The sequence below is a fragment of the Camelina sativa genome, chromosome 11, assembly GCF_000633955.1.
Source record: "Camelina sativa cultivar DH55 chromosome 11, Cs, whole genome shotgun sequence".
In the NCBI taxonomy this organism is placed as follows: domain Eukaryota; kingdom Viridiplantae; phylum Streptophyta; class Magnoliopsida; order Brassicales; family Brassicaceae; genus Camelina; species Camelina sativa.
Window position 1 is genome coordinate 32,504,708 of NC_025695.1, and position 19,518 is coordinate 32,524,225.

Below are 19,518 nucleotides of genomic sequence, written 5' to 3' on the forward strand. Positions count from 1 at the left end.
TTTTTTTTTTTTTTTTTTTTTTGAATTTAAAGTAAAAAATATACTGTTTTACAACTTGTGCATCATGTTTTGAAAAACAAAAAGCTGATAAAAACTACTTAGAAGCCATCCTTAACAGCGAGATTGTAGCCAAACCGTAAAAGCCTCATCAAATCTACAATCGCCCAAGTAACCAATGGCAAGGAGCTGGTCTCTCACTTGCCGATCAATCCAATCAATGATGGTGGCAGCTGAACGCGGTGTATCACCATGCCTTCTCCCGTTCCTTTCTTGCCAAATAGTATAAATAACAGCTTGGAAAACATATCGAATAAGGAAACCCTCGACCAGGGGAAGTTGAGGGTTTGATATGTACTCCATCAGAATAGACCAGTCAGTAGTGTACCTTGTGCAAAGCAGACCCTTAGCAAGGGCGGACCACACAGTGGAAGCGAAAACACACGAGAAGAACAAGTGGTCTCTCGTTTCCATGGTGTGTTGACAAAAAACACAGGAACCTGCAGCCCCACCATTCCAGGCGATCATACGAGCCCCCGTGGCTAAACGATCAAGAACCGCCAACCACACACAGAAAGAGAACTTTGGAGTAGCATGACCAAACCAAACTCCTCTATGCCAAGCAACCACATTTGATGTTGTGCGAACATGATTCCAAGTATCTCTAGTAATGAACTTTGGCCGAAAAACATCATTCTTACCACGCCAGAGCACTCGATCAACTCTCTGCTGGCCTTGTGACCGAGCCATTGTCATGGCATCTTCAATTGCATTGAGGTGATCAGCACGGTGTCGACGTCGAGGACGTTGAGCCCATGCCTCTACGAGGGAACTCCACCAGGGAATCCCTAGCTCGATAACACCTCTCTCCCCCCCACCACATCCGAAAGCATACCCATATCAGACCAATTCTCAAACCAGAAAGAGATGTGCTCACCAGTTCCCACTTCAACCTTGCAAAACCCCTTAGCCATATCTTTGTACTTTAAGAGCTTAGTCCATATCCAAGAACCCAATGTTGAAGTACTTTTGACTGACCAGAAAGAAGCTCCTTTTAACAAATTTGTGTGTGCCCATTGCACCCAGAGCGACTCACCATTGGAAACCAAATGCCAGATCAGCTTTAAACAGCAAACAGTATTAGCCTCTTGTAATGACCGCAACCCAAGACCACCCTCTGTTCGGGGCTTACAGACCTCCTCCCACGCTACCTTTTCCGTTCGAGAGTTCATCTCAGTCCCTGACCATAGGAAAGCCGAACACAATGAGTTGATCTCCATAATACATTCCCTAGGCAAGCGATAAGCCCCCATCCAAAAATTGCAAACACTCCAAAGAACAGAGGATATCAAATTGAAACGACTCGCAAATGAGAGATGACGGACCGTCCATGAGACAAGTCGCTTGCGAAGTTGTTCCAACAACGGCAAACAGTCGACATTGATAAGGCGTTTGGTGACTAACGGGAGTCCCAAATAACGAACCGGGAGGGACCCAACAGAAAACGGGAATCGGTCAGCATCAAGAGGATGTACGTTGCCTGCCACATATAGTGTAGATTTTTCCATGCTGATTGATAGACCAGACATCTTGGAGAACTGAGTAAAAACTTTTATGATACCCTCTATGGACCGTACTTTACCATCAGAAAGCACCATGAGATCATCAACAAAGCTAAGGTGAGTAAGGCCAAGATTCTGACACCGGGGGTGGTAACCAAATAGCTGGTCGCCGGCCACCTTATCTAGTAGCTTGGAGAGGACATCCATGCATATTACAAATAAATATGGTGATAAGGAACACCCCTGACGAAGTCCCTGAGAGCTCCTAAAAAACCCCGCCAACTCACCATTTACCTGAACCAAGAAAGAAGTTGTGGTAACACAGAGCATTATCCAATGAATGAACGTTGGTGGGAACTGCATTACAGAGAGGACCTTGGAGAGGAAAGACCATTGAACTGAGTCAAACGCTTTTGAAATATCAATCTTGATAGCACAATGTCCAGAGAGGGAATCCTTGTGATAGTTCTTAATCAGTTCAGTGGCGAGAAGCACATTTTCAATCAACAAAACGGTCCTTGACAAATACTGACTGATTTGCAGAGAAAAATTTAGGCAGAACTCTCTTAAGTCTGTTTGCAATGATCTTTGAAATAACTTTATAGAACACATTACAACAAGAAATGGGACGATAATCTTTCATTTCCATGGCAGACACCTTCTTAGGGATTAACGCAAGGATTGTGGAGTTAATACCCTTCGGCAAGAAACCTTTGGCGAAAAATGATTGCACCGCAAGAACAAAATCAGCACCCACCAACTCCCAAGCGGACTTGTAAAACTCTGACGTGAACCCATTAGGTCCAGGAGACTTGTCATTTGGCATTGAAAACAGGACCTTTTTAATTTCCTCGCCTGAAACAACACGGGTCAAGACTTGCAGATCAACGGCAGAACAGCGAAAAGGCAAAAGTAGTTCAAGTTCCTCAACTGTGGAACCCTCAAAATCCGGTGGAATGAGCTGCAAGAACTCGCGAAAGTGTCTTTCAGCCTCAGTTTTTATCTCCTCCTCTTTCTTAACCACGCGGCCATCAGAGCAGTGGATCTCCTTGATAGTATTTTGTGCTTTCCGAATCGTAGCTGCTCGATGAAAAGCCTTGTTGTTCTTATCACCGACTTTCAACCAGTGCAACTTGGACTTCTGCTTAAGAAATTTCTCCTCTAACCCGACCAAGAAATCCCATCTTTTAAAAGCTACATTCTCCTCCTCCATCGCAAGAGATGATGGGTTTGTCGAGTTGGCCTGTTGTTTTTCACATAACACATCAAAATCCTCCTTCGTCTTTAACACCAGATTGCAAAGACAAAGCTTTACTAAAGAACGAAGAGCCAGTTTCAGTCCTTTAAGCTTCTTTGAAAACCGAAAGAGAGTGGAAGTTGATAAAAACAGAGGGGAAGTGCTCTGCCAGTAGGAACCAACTAATGGTAGAAACTCCTCCATTTCAGTTAGTAAATTGACAAACTTAAAGGGTTTACGCCTGTGACCATGATTGTCACCCTCTCCCTTCACCATGATCCGGCAATTCAAGTGATCTGAACATCCCCCAGCTGCAAACACATTATAAGCCTGTGGATACAACTGTTCCCAAGCTGCATTCACCAACACCCGATCAAGTTTCTTGTGAATTAAGTCATTTTCCCGCTTATTACACCAAGTAAAAAGCAGACCATGAGAGGCCATATCCGACAATGAACAATGTTTAAACACTGCTTGAAAATCCCTCATTCCACCCGTTGTGATCGGGTTATCATCAACCCGTGAGTGTTCCTGCATATCCAACGTTTCGTTAAAATCACCAAACAGGATCCAGGGCTTATTTTGAAAAATAGGCGAATCATGGTGATCTTTAATCTCATGCCATAAGACTTTCCTAGCCTCCACAGTGTGTAAACCATAAATGAATGAGCAAAAAAACTCGTCTGTTTGAGCATCAAGCTTCACAGAATAGGTGATCATCTGCTCACTCTTGTAAAACGGATCCATCTTCACATTATCCTTCCACATGACCCATATTCGTCCCCGATGACTATATTCATAATTAGTTAAAACAGACCAGCCAGGAAATAAACGACTCCCCAACCTTGGAGCCCTCTGTTCTCGAACCCTAGTCTCTAGTTAACAACCAAACTGAAACTGATTTCCCTCCACCCACTGCTTTATAACAGAATGCTTTGAGGACTTATTCAGACCACGAACATTCCAGCAGAAACCTGACATTAATGTTTTAAATGAGGCTTCTTACTCTGATCTCTAGGAGGATCCCTAGTAGAAAGAGCAGAAAGAGTTGACCCTTGTTTATTTGCTATTTTTGTTCCCCGATGCAAATATGTTCTCATAGGAACATCCGACTGTGCACCATGTTTAGTAGGTCCAGATTGACGGATGGTAACATTGTTGCCCTCTGAGCAAGTCGGATTCGTTATTTCCCCTATAGCCTCATCCTGAACCTTCTCAGATTCCTCCAACTTCTCCATGTCCGCCCCCAGAACAGAGTAGGAATTCTTTAAAATGGAAACGGCCACAACATTATGTGCTTCTTTTGGTTTGCCCGGACTAATACGCCCAGACTTCGGTGTGATCCACTCCTCCGTCACCGTTTCCTCCTCCAAACCCAGTAAAGAGTTAACCAAAGTGTTGGTAGTCGGAGCTACAACAACAGCCAAGTTCCCCAGATCTTGGTCATTGGCTAAACTAATATCCTCAATCACCACCGTAACAGGGGAAGGCGGCGGAGCTTGCTTCTCAGGAACAACTGATGCGTCGGAAGACAAACAGGTTGCTACGAGATGACCTCATTTCTTACAACAAGTGCATCTTGGCGGTAGCCAAGGATAACTATACTGAACAACTGAATCCAACTCCCCATCCTCTTCTCCCATAGAAAGATACTCCCGAGGCAAATCCTTAGTCAAATCTGCTTCTGTCAAGACTTGAGCTTCGTCAAAACTAACGCACGCCTCTGTTTTAGGATGCAGTCGAATAGGTTTTCCGACTGCACTAGAGAGAAACTCCAGTCCCTTGTCTGTAAACATTGTAGGAGGAATATTCTTGAGAGTGACCCATAATGGAACCGACCTCATGGCTGGTTGTGCATCCTCAGCAAAAGGAGTTCACTTTGACACAATCATAGGTAAATCTGTTATATTCCACATTCCACGGTTCAACACCCTATATCGCATACCCTCATGCCTAATACGAAACTTCACCGTAGATTCATTGACTGCAAAAACATCAATCAATGACGTCCGATCTCCCAACCTCCATATCTTATTCACAATCATGTGAATCTTTCCCACATGTGGCGCTTTGGAGTTGAGAAATTTGCCAATAACAAAATCCTCCCACAAAGTTTTTGCATCAACAAAAATTTCCTTCGGCACTATCACTTTCTCCTTTCCATCAACCTCCGAAACTGTGAACTTCTGTTGAGTGAACATGCATTTTTGACCAACCTGCAGAAAAGAGCGTTTCCCGTTCGTTGCAGGCTGGTGCAAAGATGAGACCCCCTTTGTGATCCCCTGAACTTGACTAGTACCTTGACTTTCACCCGTTGAGATCTCCACCAAACCTACACCTCCATCCCTCTCCTTCACCCCCTCCACAATACCCACCTCCGACAAGAGATCGGCCGAAAGACGGCTCGGAGAGCCCTCCGACGGCATCAGACTTGATGAGAACGCAAAAACCCTAGTCGCCTTTTTTTTCACCCTTGCCACATCAGCTTGATGTTTCCAATGTAAGTTTGATTAAGGGTGAAGAAGAATACTTTCATAAACAATCCTGAACAAAAACAGGAAACTAAATTATTAAACTTAGATTATGCAAAGAAAAAAAGAACTAAGTCAATCAAAGACAAGTTAACATGTCGGAGAAAGCTTTGTGGATGTAAGAAGCTTCTTGTAGCTCTCTAGCTCTTGGTTGGTTACAGAAGGACGTGTGAAACTTAGAGTCAGTTTCTTGAGAACTGCTGAATTCTCAAGAAAGTAATTCACTAGTTTGATCCCACTTTTTTCCTTCATTATCAGTCTGTTAATCTTAACATACTCCAGTGTCGATATCAAACACTGAGGCACATTGGTGAGATCATCAGAAAAGTTTTTCCTGAAATCGATTTGCTTTTGCTTCCATGGAACAACAAAATATTTTCGCTCTGGCTTCCTAAAAAACTCCAGCCTGATTTCATTTTCTTTATCTGGCTTCATTAGATCAGAAAAGTCAAAGGTAAGAACTTCAAGAAGAGGCGAGGCTGAGACGAGCTTCTTTATGATCAGAAGACCACCTTGATTCTCGTAATAAATGTTTTGTAGATGCATGATCTTGAGTTTAGGTAGAGAAGCAAGAAACTTGGGATTCTCAAGCCCTAAGTTTGCAAGATTTAAAGACACCAATGTCTTGCTGACATAAACATACTTAGGCATGAAATTGATGGCACCCTAAGGCATTATATCGCACATATTAGCCTCTAGGTGTTGAACTCTGCGATGGATCACCTCGGCTATCAAATCCATGACTCCATTGTTACTGTCCTTGGAATCATGATACCTTACCTTCTTCTTTTCTTGAGAAAAGTCGAGAAAAGTTATCTCTTTCACTCTTTTGAAATAATTATAATCCATGGTTATGTTGAAATTTTGCAGGCATGATCCACGGTTATGCTTCAGAAATTTACGCATCACCTTCGACATGGCTTCTTGTCGTAGAGAGACCTTAACGGTGGTTAAGTCCAATACAGAAACCTTTAGCCAGAGAAATTCCCATCTCTTCGATAAAACGCTTGTCTTAACCGAAACACTGATGGAAAGGTATGAGAGTATGTGAGCTAGCAAAGAATCTGGCAATGCGCTGAATCTATCAAACTCCATCCCTAGATCAAAACCGAATCCTGAGCGATGAGTTTCTCTACTTTGTCGAAAGAAAGCTAGCTAACAAAGATTAGGGTTTTTTAGGTGGGAGTTTCACAAACAGGCTTGTTGTTTCGGCCCAATTGTTAAAAATGGATAACTCAGAGTATTAATCAAAGCTTTTCTGATTGATAATAATGTGAAATACAACTTGCTCCTTATATAGATAGGGAGACTTAAACTAGAGGAAGCAAAACACAACTCCAAAGAAATAGCAGAAAACAACTAACACTACCCATGACTCGTTCTAATCCATGACTCACGATTTGGTGACTAACCACACTACTCCTACAAACCCAGATTGACTTATTAATGCTTTAACCACTTCAAATCCAACATGCCCCGGGATCACAGAATAAAGAGACAAATAAATTTATTTTTATATATAGAAAAAAATTAGATAAAAGGGCATAAAAAATGTAATATAAAGAGGCAAAAAAATATAATGTTTGATAAAAGAGGCCAAAACAAAATTTGTACATCAAAAATAGTCTATTATAATATTGTTTTAAGGATTTATTTCTATGTGTCAATAATCAAAAAGATTCTTCATCTTCCATAATTATCTCAATGGACTCCAACCATAGAATGAAAATAAAATTTTATAATCTTGTCAAGTGTTTATATATTATCAAAATGATATCCATATTTTTCAATATATAATAGAGGTTCAAAAAAAATATATTTTATTCAAGTAAAAAAAGAAATTGCTCAGGGCCCCTAAAAATCCATGTCCGTAAGATGCCAGGCCTAATTGCAATTTTTCATAATAAAAGAGTCATACACTGAACTGACAATTGGGAGAACACTTTCTGAATGTACGAGGCTCTTTAAAATAGGGCTTGTTTTGGCCCTCACTAACGATATTAGGGCAAAGACAAGTTTATTTTGGTTATAAGTTATGTGAGAGCTTTGTGTAACAATGTCGGCTAAACAAATTAATAAAGATCCCACATCGAGAACTTTAAAGGATTTAATCATGTATATAAGTAGCATGAGTTTATCTACTAGTAACCAATTGGCTTTGAGGGAAGAAAGCTTATGAATCTTCTTGAGGAATCAAAACCCTTGACCCAATAGGGTTCGTTCAATTGACAAATGGGAATAGTTGATTCTCTAGGTGGGAGAAAACCATGAGCCAAAGCCAATTGGTGTTTTTTTTTTTCCTTTGAATTGCTCAAAACAATGTTTCCATGGAGAGATTTAACTATTCGGAAGAAGAGACAAACATACACGGTATTCGTTACTATGTGTGCATGGTTTGATTATTAAAGCTTTTAACTCACACAAAACTCAAATTTCTTATCGTCATCTCCTTGGAATATTGCCCTATATATTTGGGTGGTTCTCTAAAGTTAGTTATGTACTTGTGAAGAGTGAATAAAAAAACCAAATATGCAAGCTCGATGACAAGTTACTTTTGGAACTTTCACAAGAAGAAAGAGTGATTCAAACACAACATTTACGGTTACCATTGCCGGCTTAACTAGGGGGACAAACAGTACGACTGCCCTGTTGAAAATGGATAACTCAGAGTATTAATCAAAGCTTTTCTGATTGATAATAATGTGAAATACAACTTGCTCCTTATATAGATAGGGAGACTTAAACTGCAAGAAGCAAAACATAACTCCAAAGAAATAGCAGAAAACAACTAACACTACCCATAACTCGTTCTAATACACGACTCACGACTTGGTGACTAACCACACTACTCCTACAAAGCCGGATTGACTTATTAATGCTTTGACCACTTCAAATCCAACATACCCTCTGTAATGACCCGTATCACGAAGTACGTACCAGACGCGAGGAACGTGTACGAAGGACGTGGAGATATCTCAGAAAGGCAAAGAAAAGAAAAATTCTGAGAATGACCTAAGTAACTTGTGTTAAAATTACCAAGTCATGGAAGGATCCAGGGCCGAAAAACGGACGTGAACCGTTGGGACATCCGGTTCATTGGACGATGGATGACCAAGGAAGTTGGTGAAAGGACCAAAGGAAGCAAAAGGAAAGTAACGGCCGTGGAAAATGATACAAAGGACGTAAAACGGACCATGGGAACAAGATGGCCACGTACTGACCGAACGGNTTCTCCTGCACTCCAAGTAACCCTCTCAGCTTGAGAAACGTATCAAGCTTCAACGGCTTTGTCATGATGTCAGCAACCTGATCTTCAGTTCCACAAAGAACCAAGCTAACTTCTTCGTGATTCACCAAATCACGGAGAAAGTGAAATCTAACCTTGATGTGCTTTGTTCTTCCATGAAAGACTGGATTCTTTGATAGCTTGATTGTTGAGCTGTTGTCACAGAAAATCGTCATACACTTCTCCTAAGCTTGGTTAATACTGTTGAGTATCTTCTTCATCCATAGACATTGTGTTGCACATACAGAGGCTGCAACGTACTCTGCTTCAGTCGAGGACAAAGTAACCACCAGTTGTTTCTTTGAACTCCATGCGACTACTGCATCACTCATAAGAAAAGCATACCCAGATGTACTTCTTCCACTGTCTTTATCACCTGCATAGTCACTGTCCGTCTATGCTTTAAGAATGCCTTCTCTTTCAGCCTTGTACAATAAACCCATCTTCAAGGTCCCTTTGACATATCTCAGAACTCGTTTAACAGCAACAAGATGTCCTACCTTTGGACGCATCATAAATCTGCTTAAGAAACAAACGGTATACATGATATCCGGTCTTGTGGCTATAAGGTACATCAGGCTCCCGATCAATTTTCTTGTACAATGACGGATCTGCATCTTCTCCTTCCATGTCTTTAGATAACTTCGTTCCGGGGACCATAGGACTATTAACCGGATTGCAACTCTCCACACCGAATCGTGAAAGCATTTCTGCAGCATACTTCTTTTGACATAAGAAAATGCCTTTCTCACTCTGCTCCACTTCCACCCCAAGAAAGTAAGACATCTTCCCCAGATCCGTCATCTCAAACTCTTGCTTCATTGAGATTTTGAAATCTTCACACATGCCTGAATCATTACCAGTGAAGATTAAATCATCGACATATAAACTTACAATCAGAGTTCTTCCTCCAGCTTCACTCTTCACAAACAGTGTGCGCTCATATTCGCATTTTATGAAACCTGCTTTCATAAAGTATTCTTCTATCCTGCTGTACTAGGTCCTTGGAGCTTGTTTGAGACCATAGAGTGCCTTTTTTAGCTTATAGACCTTGTGCTCCTCCCCTTCATTTACATACCCTTCTAGTTGTTCCACAAACACAGTTTCTTTTAAAACACCATGGAGAAAAGCACTCTTGACATCAAGTTGATACACACTCCACTTTCTTTTAGCTACCTCAGCTAACAACATCCGAATAGTATCCCATCGTGCTACTGGTGCAAAAACTTCACCATAATCAACTCCGTGTATTTGCGAGTACCTCTTTGCCACCAGCCTAGCTTTGAACTTAGAAACTTCACCTTTCTCATTCAGCTTAGTCTTATAAACCCACTTAACATCAATCTTCTACATACCCACTGGTTGAGCAACCAATTCCCATGTTTCGTTTCTCTCGATTGACTGAAGTTCTGCATCCATTGCTTCTCTCCATTTTTCTTCTTTACAAGCTTCCCAAAACGTGCTTGGATCATCTTCTGCAGAGTATAGAACTAGATATTGTTGTTCTTCATCTTCTTCAACTTCATCTCCACTCACATAATCTTGTATATATCTTGGTCGAGCTCTCTGTCTTGTTTGAGCTAGTTGTTGATCTCCCAGATCACTTTGCTCTTCAGTCTCTACTCTGATCTCATAACTTCTCACTGCTTCTTTGAGCTATTCTTAGAACTCTCCCCTGGTTCTACTTCATCAATTACCAATACATCGTTTTCTTCTTCACTGTGAGAGCTTCCCCAATCCCAGCTTTTTTCCTCATCAAACATAACATCCCTGCTAACGATGACTTGATTTGTTGTAGGATCGCACATCATGTACGCCTTAGAACCCTCACTTACCCCAAGAAACACACATTTCTGCCCTCTGTCGTCTAGCTCCACTCGGTTTTGACTTTGAACATGAGCGAAACTTACGCAGCCAAACACCTTTAGATGACCAATATTAGGCTTCTCTCTGGTCCAGCACTCTTGCAGTGTCATCTCTTTCACTGCTGAAGTGGACATCGATTTAAGATGTGAGTAGTCCAGCTCAATGCTTCTCCCCATAAACGTTTTGGCATTCCCTTCTCCATAAGCAAGCACCGTACCATATTCATAATGGTTCTGTTTTTACGCTTAGCCACACCGTTCTGTTGCAGAGTGAAAGCAGCAGTAACTTGTCTTCTAATTCCATGAGTTGTACATAACTCATTGAACTCTTTGGAGGTGAACTCTCCTCCACGATCACTTCGCAAGCCTCATATTTTCATCCTTGTTTCATTCTCCACCAACAGCTTGAAATTTTTGAAAAATGAAAACGCTTCGTTCTTTGCTTTTAGGAGGTAAACCCATGTTTTCCTGCTGAAATCATCAGTAAAGGTGAGGATATACCTTTTTTCTCCTAAGGTATTTGGTGTGATTGGTCCACAAAGGTCAGTGTGTATGAGTTGCAGCTTCTCCGTTGCTCTCTAGTTTGCTTGCTTGGGAAATGTTTCCCTGTGTTGCTTCCCCTTGGCACACACCTCACATAGTCCTTCAGTTTTCTCAATCCCAGGAAGCCCCACCACCATTCTCTTCTTTGATAAGAGTTAAAGATTCTGGTGACTCAAGTGACCAAAGCGTTTGTGCCATAAGTTTGACTCGCTTTCAACTATCTACCGGCATGACTCCGACGATGATTCAGGTAGTAGAACAAACATTATGTTTGTTCTCATTGTTGTGTGTATGATTAGACCCAACTCATCTTGATACACTTTGCAGCTCCCATCTTTTATTAAGATTGCCAGTTTCCTTTCTTGTAGTTGTCCTAGGCTTAGGAGACTTGTTGTCAACTCTGGAACGTAGTACACATTTGGGATAATGTGACTTCTTCCCTCTAGGACCAGCTTTATGCTTCCCTGACCTTGTACTCTCATTCTTGAGTTGTTTCCCAATCTCACGCTATCAGTTTTTCGTCCAGATGAGTGAACCAGCTGCGATCTCCAGTCATGTGGTTTGAGCATCCTGAGTCTAGAAACCAAACATTATCTCCTTTTGAACTGGTTTCTTCAACAAACGCCATGAGTAGAAGCTCTTCCTTCTCATCAAGCTCAGCATAGTTTGCTTTGCTGTCCCAAGTAGGAAATTCTGATTGGTAATGTCTTAACTTGTGACATTTAAAGCACTCTATAGTAGCACGGCTGCTTCTTCCTCGACCTCGTCCTCCTCTAAAATTTCCTCTCCAAGATCCTCGTCCTCTGCTTTCATATGAGACCTTCAACACATGTTCCTCTTCTGCTTCTCCTTTCATACGTCGCTCTTGGACCAAGAGACTGCTCTGAAGTTCATCTAATGTTAGTGTGTCAAGATTGTTTGATTCTTCAATAGAACACACTACATAGTTGAACATCATCGTTAAATATCTTAAAATCTTTTCTAAGATGACGTTCTCTTTGAGCATATCTCCATACTCTCTCATCTTCTTTGCAACAGAAAGAGTTCTTGCAAAGAAACCATTAATGGTTTCTCCCTCTTTAATCTGAAGCATCTCGTACTCCTTACGTAATGCCTGAAGATGTGCTCTCTTCACCTTAGTTGAGCCTTGGAATTTCTGCTTCATGCTTTCCCAGATCTGCTTTCTTGTCTCCGTGTTAAGAATTGTGTCAAGAACTTCTCTATCAATTGATTGGTATAGAAAGTTCTTGAGTTTTAGATCTCTTAACGTTTGCTCATCGATCACCTTTTGCTGCTCCACGGTAGGAGTGACTCCTTCACACCTACTGATCCCATTCTCTATGAGATCCCAGTACTCCTTCGAACGGATGAAATTCTCCATCAACCGAGCCCAATGATCATAGTAACCATCGAACTGTAGAATAACAGGAGCAACAAAACCATTTGCACTACTGCTATCTCCCATCTCAATTTCTCGTTTTTCTCTCTTCTCTCAATGATTTAGATCTCTCTTTTAGTGATAACGCTCTGATACCAATCGTTAAAAATGAATAACTCAGAGTATTGATCAAAGCTTTTCTGATTGATAGTAATGTGAAATACAACTTAGTCCTTTTATAGATAGGGAGACTTAAACTGCAGGAAGCAAAACACAACTCCAAAGAGATAGCAGAAAACAACTAACACTACCCATGACTCGTTCTTATCCACGACTCACGACTTGGTGACTAACCACTCTACTCCTACAAACCCGGATTGACTTATTAATGCTTTAACCACTTCAAATCCAACATGCCCCGGGTCACAGAATAAAGAGACAAATAAATTTATTTTTATATATAGAAAAAAAAATTGTTAGATAAAAGGGCATAAAAAATAATGTAATGTTTGATAAAAGAGGCCAAAACAAAATTTGTACATCAAAAATATTGTTTTAAGGATTTATTTCTATGTGTCAATAATTAAAAAGATTCTTCATCTTCCATAATTATCTCAATGGACTCCAACCATAGAACGAAAATAAAATTTTATAATCTTCTCAAGTGTTTATATATTATCAAAATGAAATCCATATTTTTTCAATATATAATAGAGGTTCAAAAAAAAAATGGTATTTTATTCAAGTAAAAAAAGAAATTGCTCAGGGCCCCTAAAAATCCATGTCCGTAAGATGCCAGGCCTAATTGCAATTTTTCATAATAAAAGAGTCATACACTGAACTGACAATTGGGAGAACACTTTCTGAATGTACGAGGTTCTTTTAAATAGGGCTTGTTTTGGCCCTCACTAACGATATTAGGGCAAAGACAAGTTTATTTGGTTATAAGTTATGTGAGAGCTTTGTGTAACAATGTCGGCTAAACAAATTAATAAAGATCCCACATCGAGAACTTTAAAGTATTTAATCATGTATATAAGTAGCATGAGTTTATCTACTAGTAACCAATTGGCTTTGAGGGAAGAAAGCTTATGAATCTTCTTGAGGAATCAAAACCCTTGACCCAATAGGGTTCGTTCAATTGACAAATGGGAATAGTTGATTCTCTAGGTGGGAGAAAACCATGAGACAAAGCCAGTTGGTGTTTTTTGCCCTTTCAATTGCTTAAAACAATGTTTCCATGGAGAGATTTAACTATTCGCAAGAAGAGACAAACGTACACAGTCTCCCTTATGTGCTTAACTCGACTCCAATGTCTTATCGTCATCTCCTTGGAATATTGCACTAATGAGTTTTTTTTTGGGCCTCTAAAGTTAGTTCTTTAGTTGTTAAGAACGAAACGAACCAAGAGAAAAAAAAAAAGTCAAACATATGCGCATGCAAGCTCGATAACAAGTTACTGTTGGAATATTTACAAGATGAAAGAGACAAAGAGTGATTCAAACCCAAAATCAAAACAAACCCAACATTACCGTTACTAGTATCCACGCCCATGTCTATATAATGGTAGGCCTAATTGCAAATTTTATAACAAAAGAGTCATAATACACTGAACTTTAGTGACATTGTAAAGAATGATGATGATCTGACAATTGGGAGAACACTATGTGAATGTACGAAGCTCCTTGAAGATACTAGTACTAAATTTTTGTTACTCGAGCCGCAACTAAAATATCTTCAAGGAGCTTCGTATATTCACAAAGTGTTCAACTCTTACGCCTACGCTACTGGTTGATTCTCCCTTTTGAAAGGAGTTGAAGGGAGCTAAAGCTGTTCAACTCTTACGCCTACGCTACTGGTTTAGCATTCGTTAGACCTACTACTCTAAAACACTTATTTTTTTACCTTGTTCAATGTGACTACTTTGACTACCCACTGATTCTCAATTTCTGATGTAACATAGATCAACCGCAACCTTGTTGTTTGATACGGCAGCCCATGACCCAAATCCTCATGATAATTAAAATTTTACATTGATGAAGATTCAACGTAGCAAGGTAAGAAAAGAAACAAAGCTTATTTTTATGTATCTTGTATAAAATTAGACACCTACTAAAAAATCTATTAGCCAACGTAGCAGTCGTAATTACTCTAAAATTGGTCTTATTAAACGTAATGATTTCAAATCTATTAGTTGCGCTCGAGTAACATTTAATTACTGCTAGTATAAATAATAAAATATATGTTTGAATTAAGAAATTAATCATTCAAAATGTGTTTTCTACAAGAAAACAAGTGATTTGTAAGAGATGATACTAGCAAATCCCCCGCAAATTGAATATACCATGGGAGTTTTTAAGAATACAGATTCCTCGTAGATTAGTCCTCCCAAATCTATATTCATGGCAAATCTTTCCCAAAATTTTGGAGGGAAATTAACAATTTCAGATACCTCATAAATTGGTATGTTACAGTGTTCTAAAAAAATGTGAAAATAAGGAAAACAGACATGATTTATCATTTTTAAAAAATTCAATTTAGTATTTTAACATGAAAATATATTGAAAAAAAATATTTAACAAAAAAAACGCTAAAAAAACAATGGTTTTGTGTGGGTGTTTCCATATTATTATATGCATTTGAAAAAACTACTTTTTTCTTGATCAGATTCATGTAATAAGATACATTTCGATGAAGTTGAAAATGATGAAAATAATATATTTTTGCGAGATATCTCGAGACATATTTTAGCAAATATCTCTCATTAATTAATACTAATTACATGTATAACATTATAGATTTCATTCAAAATTCATAAAATAAATTTTGTTATTTTCCAAATTTAACAATATGCATTTATTTTGATAAAATCTACTTTTATAAACATTTTAAAATTAGTATTATAAAATCTATATCTAATTAAGTTAGTAAAAATAGTAGTACTCATATATTTACATTTAAATACCGAACATACATTCTTTAAAATATCAAAAATTGTAGCCCTTTAAATTGAATGTATATTATACTTCTTTGATAAACAACAACTTGATTTATTTTTTTAAAAATAATCATTTCATCTGTTTTGTTAAATTAAAGTCCATACAAATTTAGATTACATAATTGTTGATTACTAATAGTAAAATACCAACTATTAGTTATATATTGTTAAATACTTATAAATCATATTTCTGATTATTCTCAATTTATATTGGGTCTGTTCGTTTTGTTGACGCTAGCGGCTGCGGCTGCGGCAGCGGCAGCGGCAAACACAACTTTTTTAATCGCCGCATCTAATCGACGTTCAAAATTAGAAGCTGATGCAGCCGCAGGTACTTGCAACGACGAAACGAACAGACCCATTATCTTTTTCGTGATATCACGTATAAATTTAAATTTAAAAATATTGTCTTTTCCCTAACACATATAATTTAGAACCACAAAAATGATATATATAAAAGTTTGAATTAAATAAATTAAAAATATTAAACCGTTTATGTTGATTACGATGAATCTCTGATATATTTTAATCAATAATTTTATTCATAAATATTTTATTTGGATCGATTTATTACGACTATATGCTTGTTAGTTGTTCCCTACATTAGTAAAATTTAAAAAGTCACTCTGTCCACATCTCCTAAATCAAGTAAAAGTCATGTTTGGGATTCTAGGGCTTATTAACGCCGCCATGGGAAAAAGGCAGAAGAGATTAGTCCCCAGCCCAAGCAAGTCCCTCGGAGAATACTCCAAGGAGATCCCAGTTGATCTCTTGATCGACGTATTCTCAAGATTGCCACTGAAAGACGTTGCGAGCTGTCGTTGCGTGTCGAAGCTTTGGTCTTCCATACTGCGTTGTCCAGAATTCACCCAACTGTTCCTGAAAATATCAACGGTTCGGCCGCGTATCTTGTTCACCTTCTTATACAACGATAAGCGGATCTTTTACTCTATGCCTCAGGATCTAAATCCAAACCGCAACTACTCCTCTCCTATATCTCCCTATTACCAGATGCAGTTCCCTAAAGGTTTGGGTTCTTGCGAAGATATGTGTCCATCTATACTTGGTTTGATTTGTAACAAATCTAAGAAGCCGATGATATGTAACCCTAGCACAGGAGAGTACATATCTTTACCCCTAGCCAAAACCAAGAGGAATCAGATGAGACCCTATTTCGGGTATGATCCTATCGACAAAATCTTCAAGGTATTGTGTGTATCTGATGATTACGTGTATCGAGTTTCAACATTAGGAACGGGAGTAGGGACCTGGAAAAAGGTCGAGTGTTCGATACCCCATCAACCTTTACATACTGAGATATGCATCGATGGGGTATTGTACTACTTAGCTGAGCGTTTGGGCAATGGAACTCCAAGCCGTTATATGCTAGTATGCTTTGATGTTAAATTGGAGAGATTCAAGTTTCTAGTTGTTGATTTACTGATTTTGTCTTCAGCTCTCATAAACTACCAAGGTAAACTGGGCATATTGTTGCCAAATCAGGGTAGTATCAATAAAAGGACAGAAAGTTTTGAGCTGCGGGTTCTAGAGAATTCTGATGAAGTCAAATGGTCGAAGACTGTTTACGTATTGCCATCCTATTGGAACGATCTGGTTGCGTATAACAACCTTAGATTTGTCGGGATGACGAGTGCAGGTGTAATTGTGTTGTCGACATACCAACTACTGAAACCTTTCTACCTGTTCTACTATAATACAGTGAAAAATACTGTGGTCAGAGTTGAAATCGAATTCGGATCAGAGTTCTACTGTAATTGCCCAAATGTTGTTACATTTATAAACCATGTAGAGAATGTAGAGCTTATGGATTAGGAATCTATAACATATAGCTTGCCTTCTATATAAGTTTGGGCTCTTAGATACACCCTTATCGTTGCTTCCATCTTGTTTCAATGTGTGTTTGTAACTTGTAAGCTACGTTTTAGCTATTTAAACTTTTTGTTAAGTTATGTGAGAGCTTTGTGTAACAACAGTGTCGGCTAAACAAATTAATAGAGATCCCACATCGAGAACTTTAAAGGATTTAATCAAGTATATAAGTAGTATGAGTTTATGTACTAGTAACCAATTGGCTTTGAGGAAAGAAAGCTTATGAATCTTCTTGAGGAATCATAACCCTTGGCCCAATAGGGTTCGTTCAAATGACAAATGGGAAAAGATGATTCTTTAGGAGGGAGAAAAACATGAGCTAAAGCCAATTGGTGTTTTTTGCCCTCTGAATTGTCAAAACAACTTTCATGGAGAGATTGAACTAATTGGAAGAAGAGACAAAACGTACTGTTGGAACTTTTACAAGAAGAAAGAGTGATTCAAAACCCAAAAACAAAACAAACCCAACATTTACCGTTACTAGTATCCACGCCCAAGTCTATAAAATGCTAGGCATAATTGCAAATTTTCATAACAAAAGAGTCATACACTGAACTGCAATGAGATTGTAATGAATGATGATCTGACAATTGGGAGACCACTTTGTGAATGTACGAATCTCCTTGAAGATATCCACATCATGATTGCTTATAACAGAATCTTTAAAATGCAGAATGAGTTTCTTGAGAACAGCTGAATTCTCAAGAAAATACCTCACAAAATTTTCCCAAATTTGTTCCTCCACAGTCTCTGCTTTTATCTCAAGTCTCAACACATTCCAGATTTGATGACAATCACCAAGGATGATAGCTTAGTTTGATAAAACGTTTGTCTTAACGGAATCCCTCGTCGGAAGCTTAGTTAACAAAAACTCCGGCAATTCACCGATTCTATCACAACACTACATGCATTCACGTTTAGGCACGTATTCCAAGCAACGGTTCATAGTTTGTGGAGAGAGCGTAATGCAAGAAGTGAGATTGGCAAGGTTTATTGACAATAATGTAAGGAACCTTTAGCTCCCTTCTTGGGCAACACGGTGTGGAGAGGGGCTACGCCTACGCTACTGGTTTAGCATTCGTTAGACCTACTACTCTAGAAAACTCATTTTTTTACCTTGTTCGCTGTGACTACTCTGACTCCCCACTGTTTCTCAATTTCTCATGAAACATAGGTGAACCGCCACCTTGTTGTTTGATACGCAAGCCCGTGACACAAATCCTCATGATAATTAAAAATTCTACATCGATGAAGATTTAACGTAACAAGCTATAAGAAAAGAAACAAAGCTCGTTTTTATGTATCTCGTTTAAAATCAGATATCTATACTATTAAAAGGGAAGCATTTTTAATAAGTAGCCATAGATTAAGAGATTATTACATGAAATGCCATTTAAATCGGAATAAGGATATGTATAATTCTTGAAGCCAAACCGACACAATTAATAAAGAATTTTGTAGCCAAACAGATATTATATGTGATATTTTAGCAAAAAAATCGGAGCCAAACAAATTCATATTTAAGTGTACGGAGCAAACAAACATTTAATGCGTTATTAACACATCAAATGCGGAAGCAAACAATATGGTTACACGATATTCGTCATGTATATGCCAATATCTAAACAAATCTACCCATCTAATTAGCACGTCAAACTTTAATGCTTCCCTTATTATATTGTTACAATTAGGAAAATTTAATCTTAGAATATCTTCTATTAATGAATAATCTAAGGAATCATAATAAAATCTATATCCCTGAACATTAGCACCTACCATAACAATTATGAGTAAGCATTAAAACAAAATACTTCGAACATATCTTTCACCTGCAATTTTAAAAAAAAAGAAAGTAATTAATGATAATTCCAAAATTTATCATAATAATAATTTCGCAATCTTAACAAAATACATCTAAATCCAAGTTTTTTTTTGGCAATTCGAATGTAATACGTTACTATTGTTTAGGAATATTGCACCGGATCCGGCATATTCCTTTCATCGAGTAGTTACATAAGGCTATAAATATAGAAACATCCTAAAAGTTTAACATAGCACCCCACTATTAAAACCATTCACAAAAGCATACACTTTTGAAATCACAATAGTTGCAAATGCTACTCACAAGTCTTGCTATGACCAAACCTTTTAAAACATGTTGGAGGTTCAAGTGAAAATAATGCACACATAGAAAATCAGAAAAGGGGAAGCCATAGAGATGATTGAATTTA

The 19,518-nt window shown here is 38.5% G+C and overlaps 2 protein-coding genes across 2 annotated transcripts in view; one reads left to right on the forward strand and one right to left on the reverse strand.

Annotated features, from left to right (window-relative positions):
* Nucleotides 16,055-17,230, forward strand: LOC104728581 (F-box protein At3g47030-like). The gene has a single exon (XM_010447541.1). It carries the CDS (start codon nucleotides 16,055-16,057, stop codon nucleotides 17,228-17,230), a length of 1,176 nt encoding a protein of 391 aa, XP_010445843.1.
* The window catches only part of LOC104728582 (F-box/FBD/LRR-repeat protein At2g26030-like), an 11,515-nt gene continuing 9,813 nt past the window's right edge, over nucleotides 17,817-19,518 (reverse strand). Inside the window, exon 4 of the mRNA XM_019232015.1 lies at nucleotides 17,817-18,000. Within this exon, the coding sequence (XP_019087560.1) occupies nucleotides 17,817-18,000 (184 nt within the window). The remainder of the gene's footprint in view (nucleotides 18,001-19,518) is intronic.

What these genes read in the sequence shown, in the direction of transcription:
- LOC104728581 (XM_010447541.1), top strand. Translation starts at nt 16,055, where the DNA reads ATGTTTGGGATTCTAGGGCTTATTAACGCCGCCATGGGAAAAAGGCAG.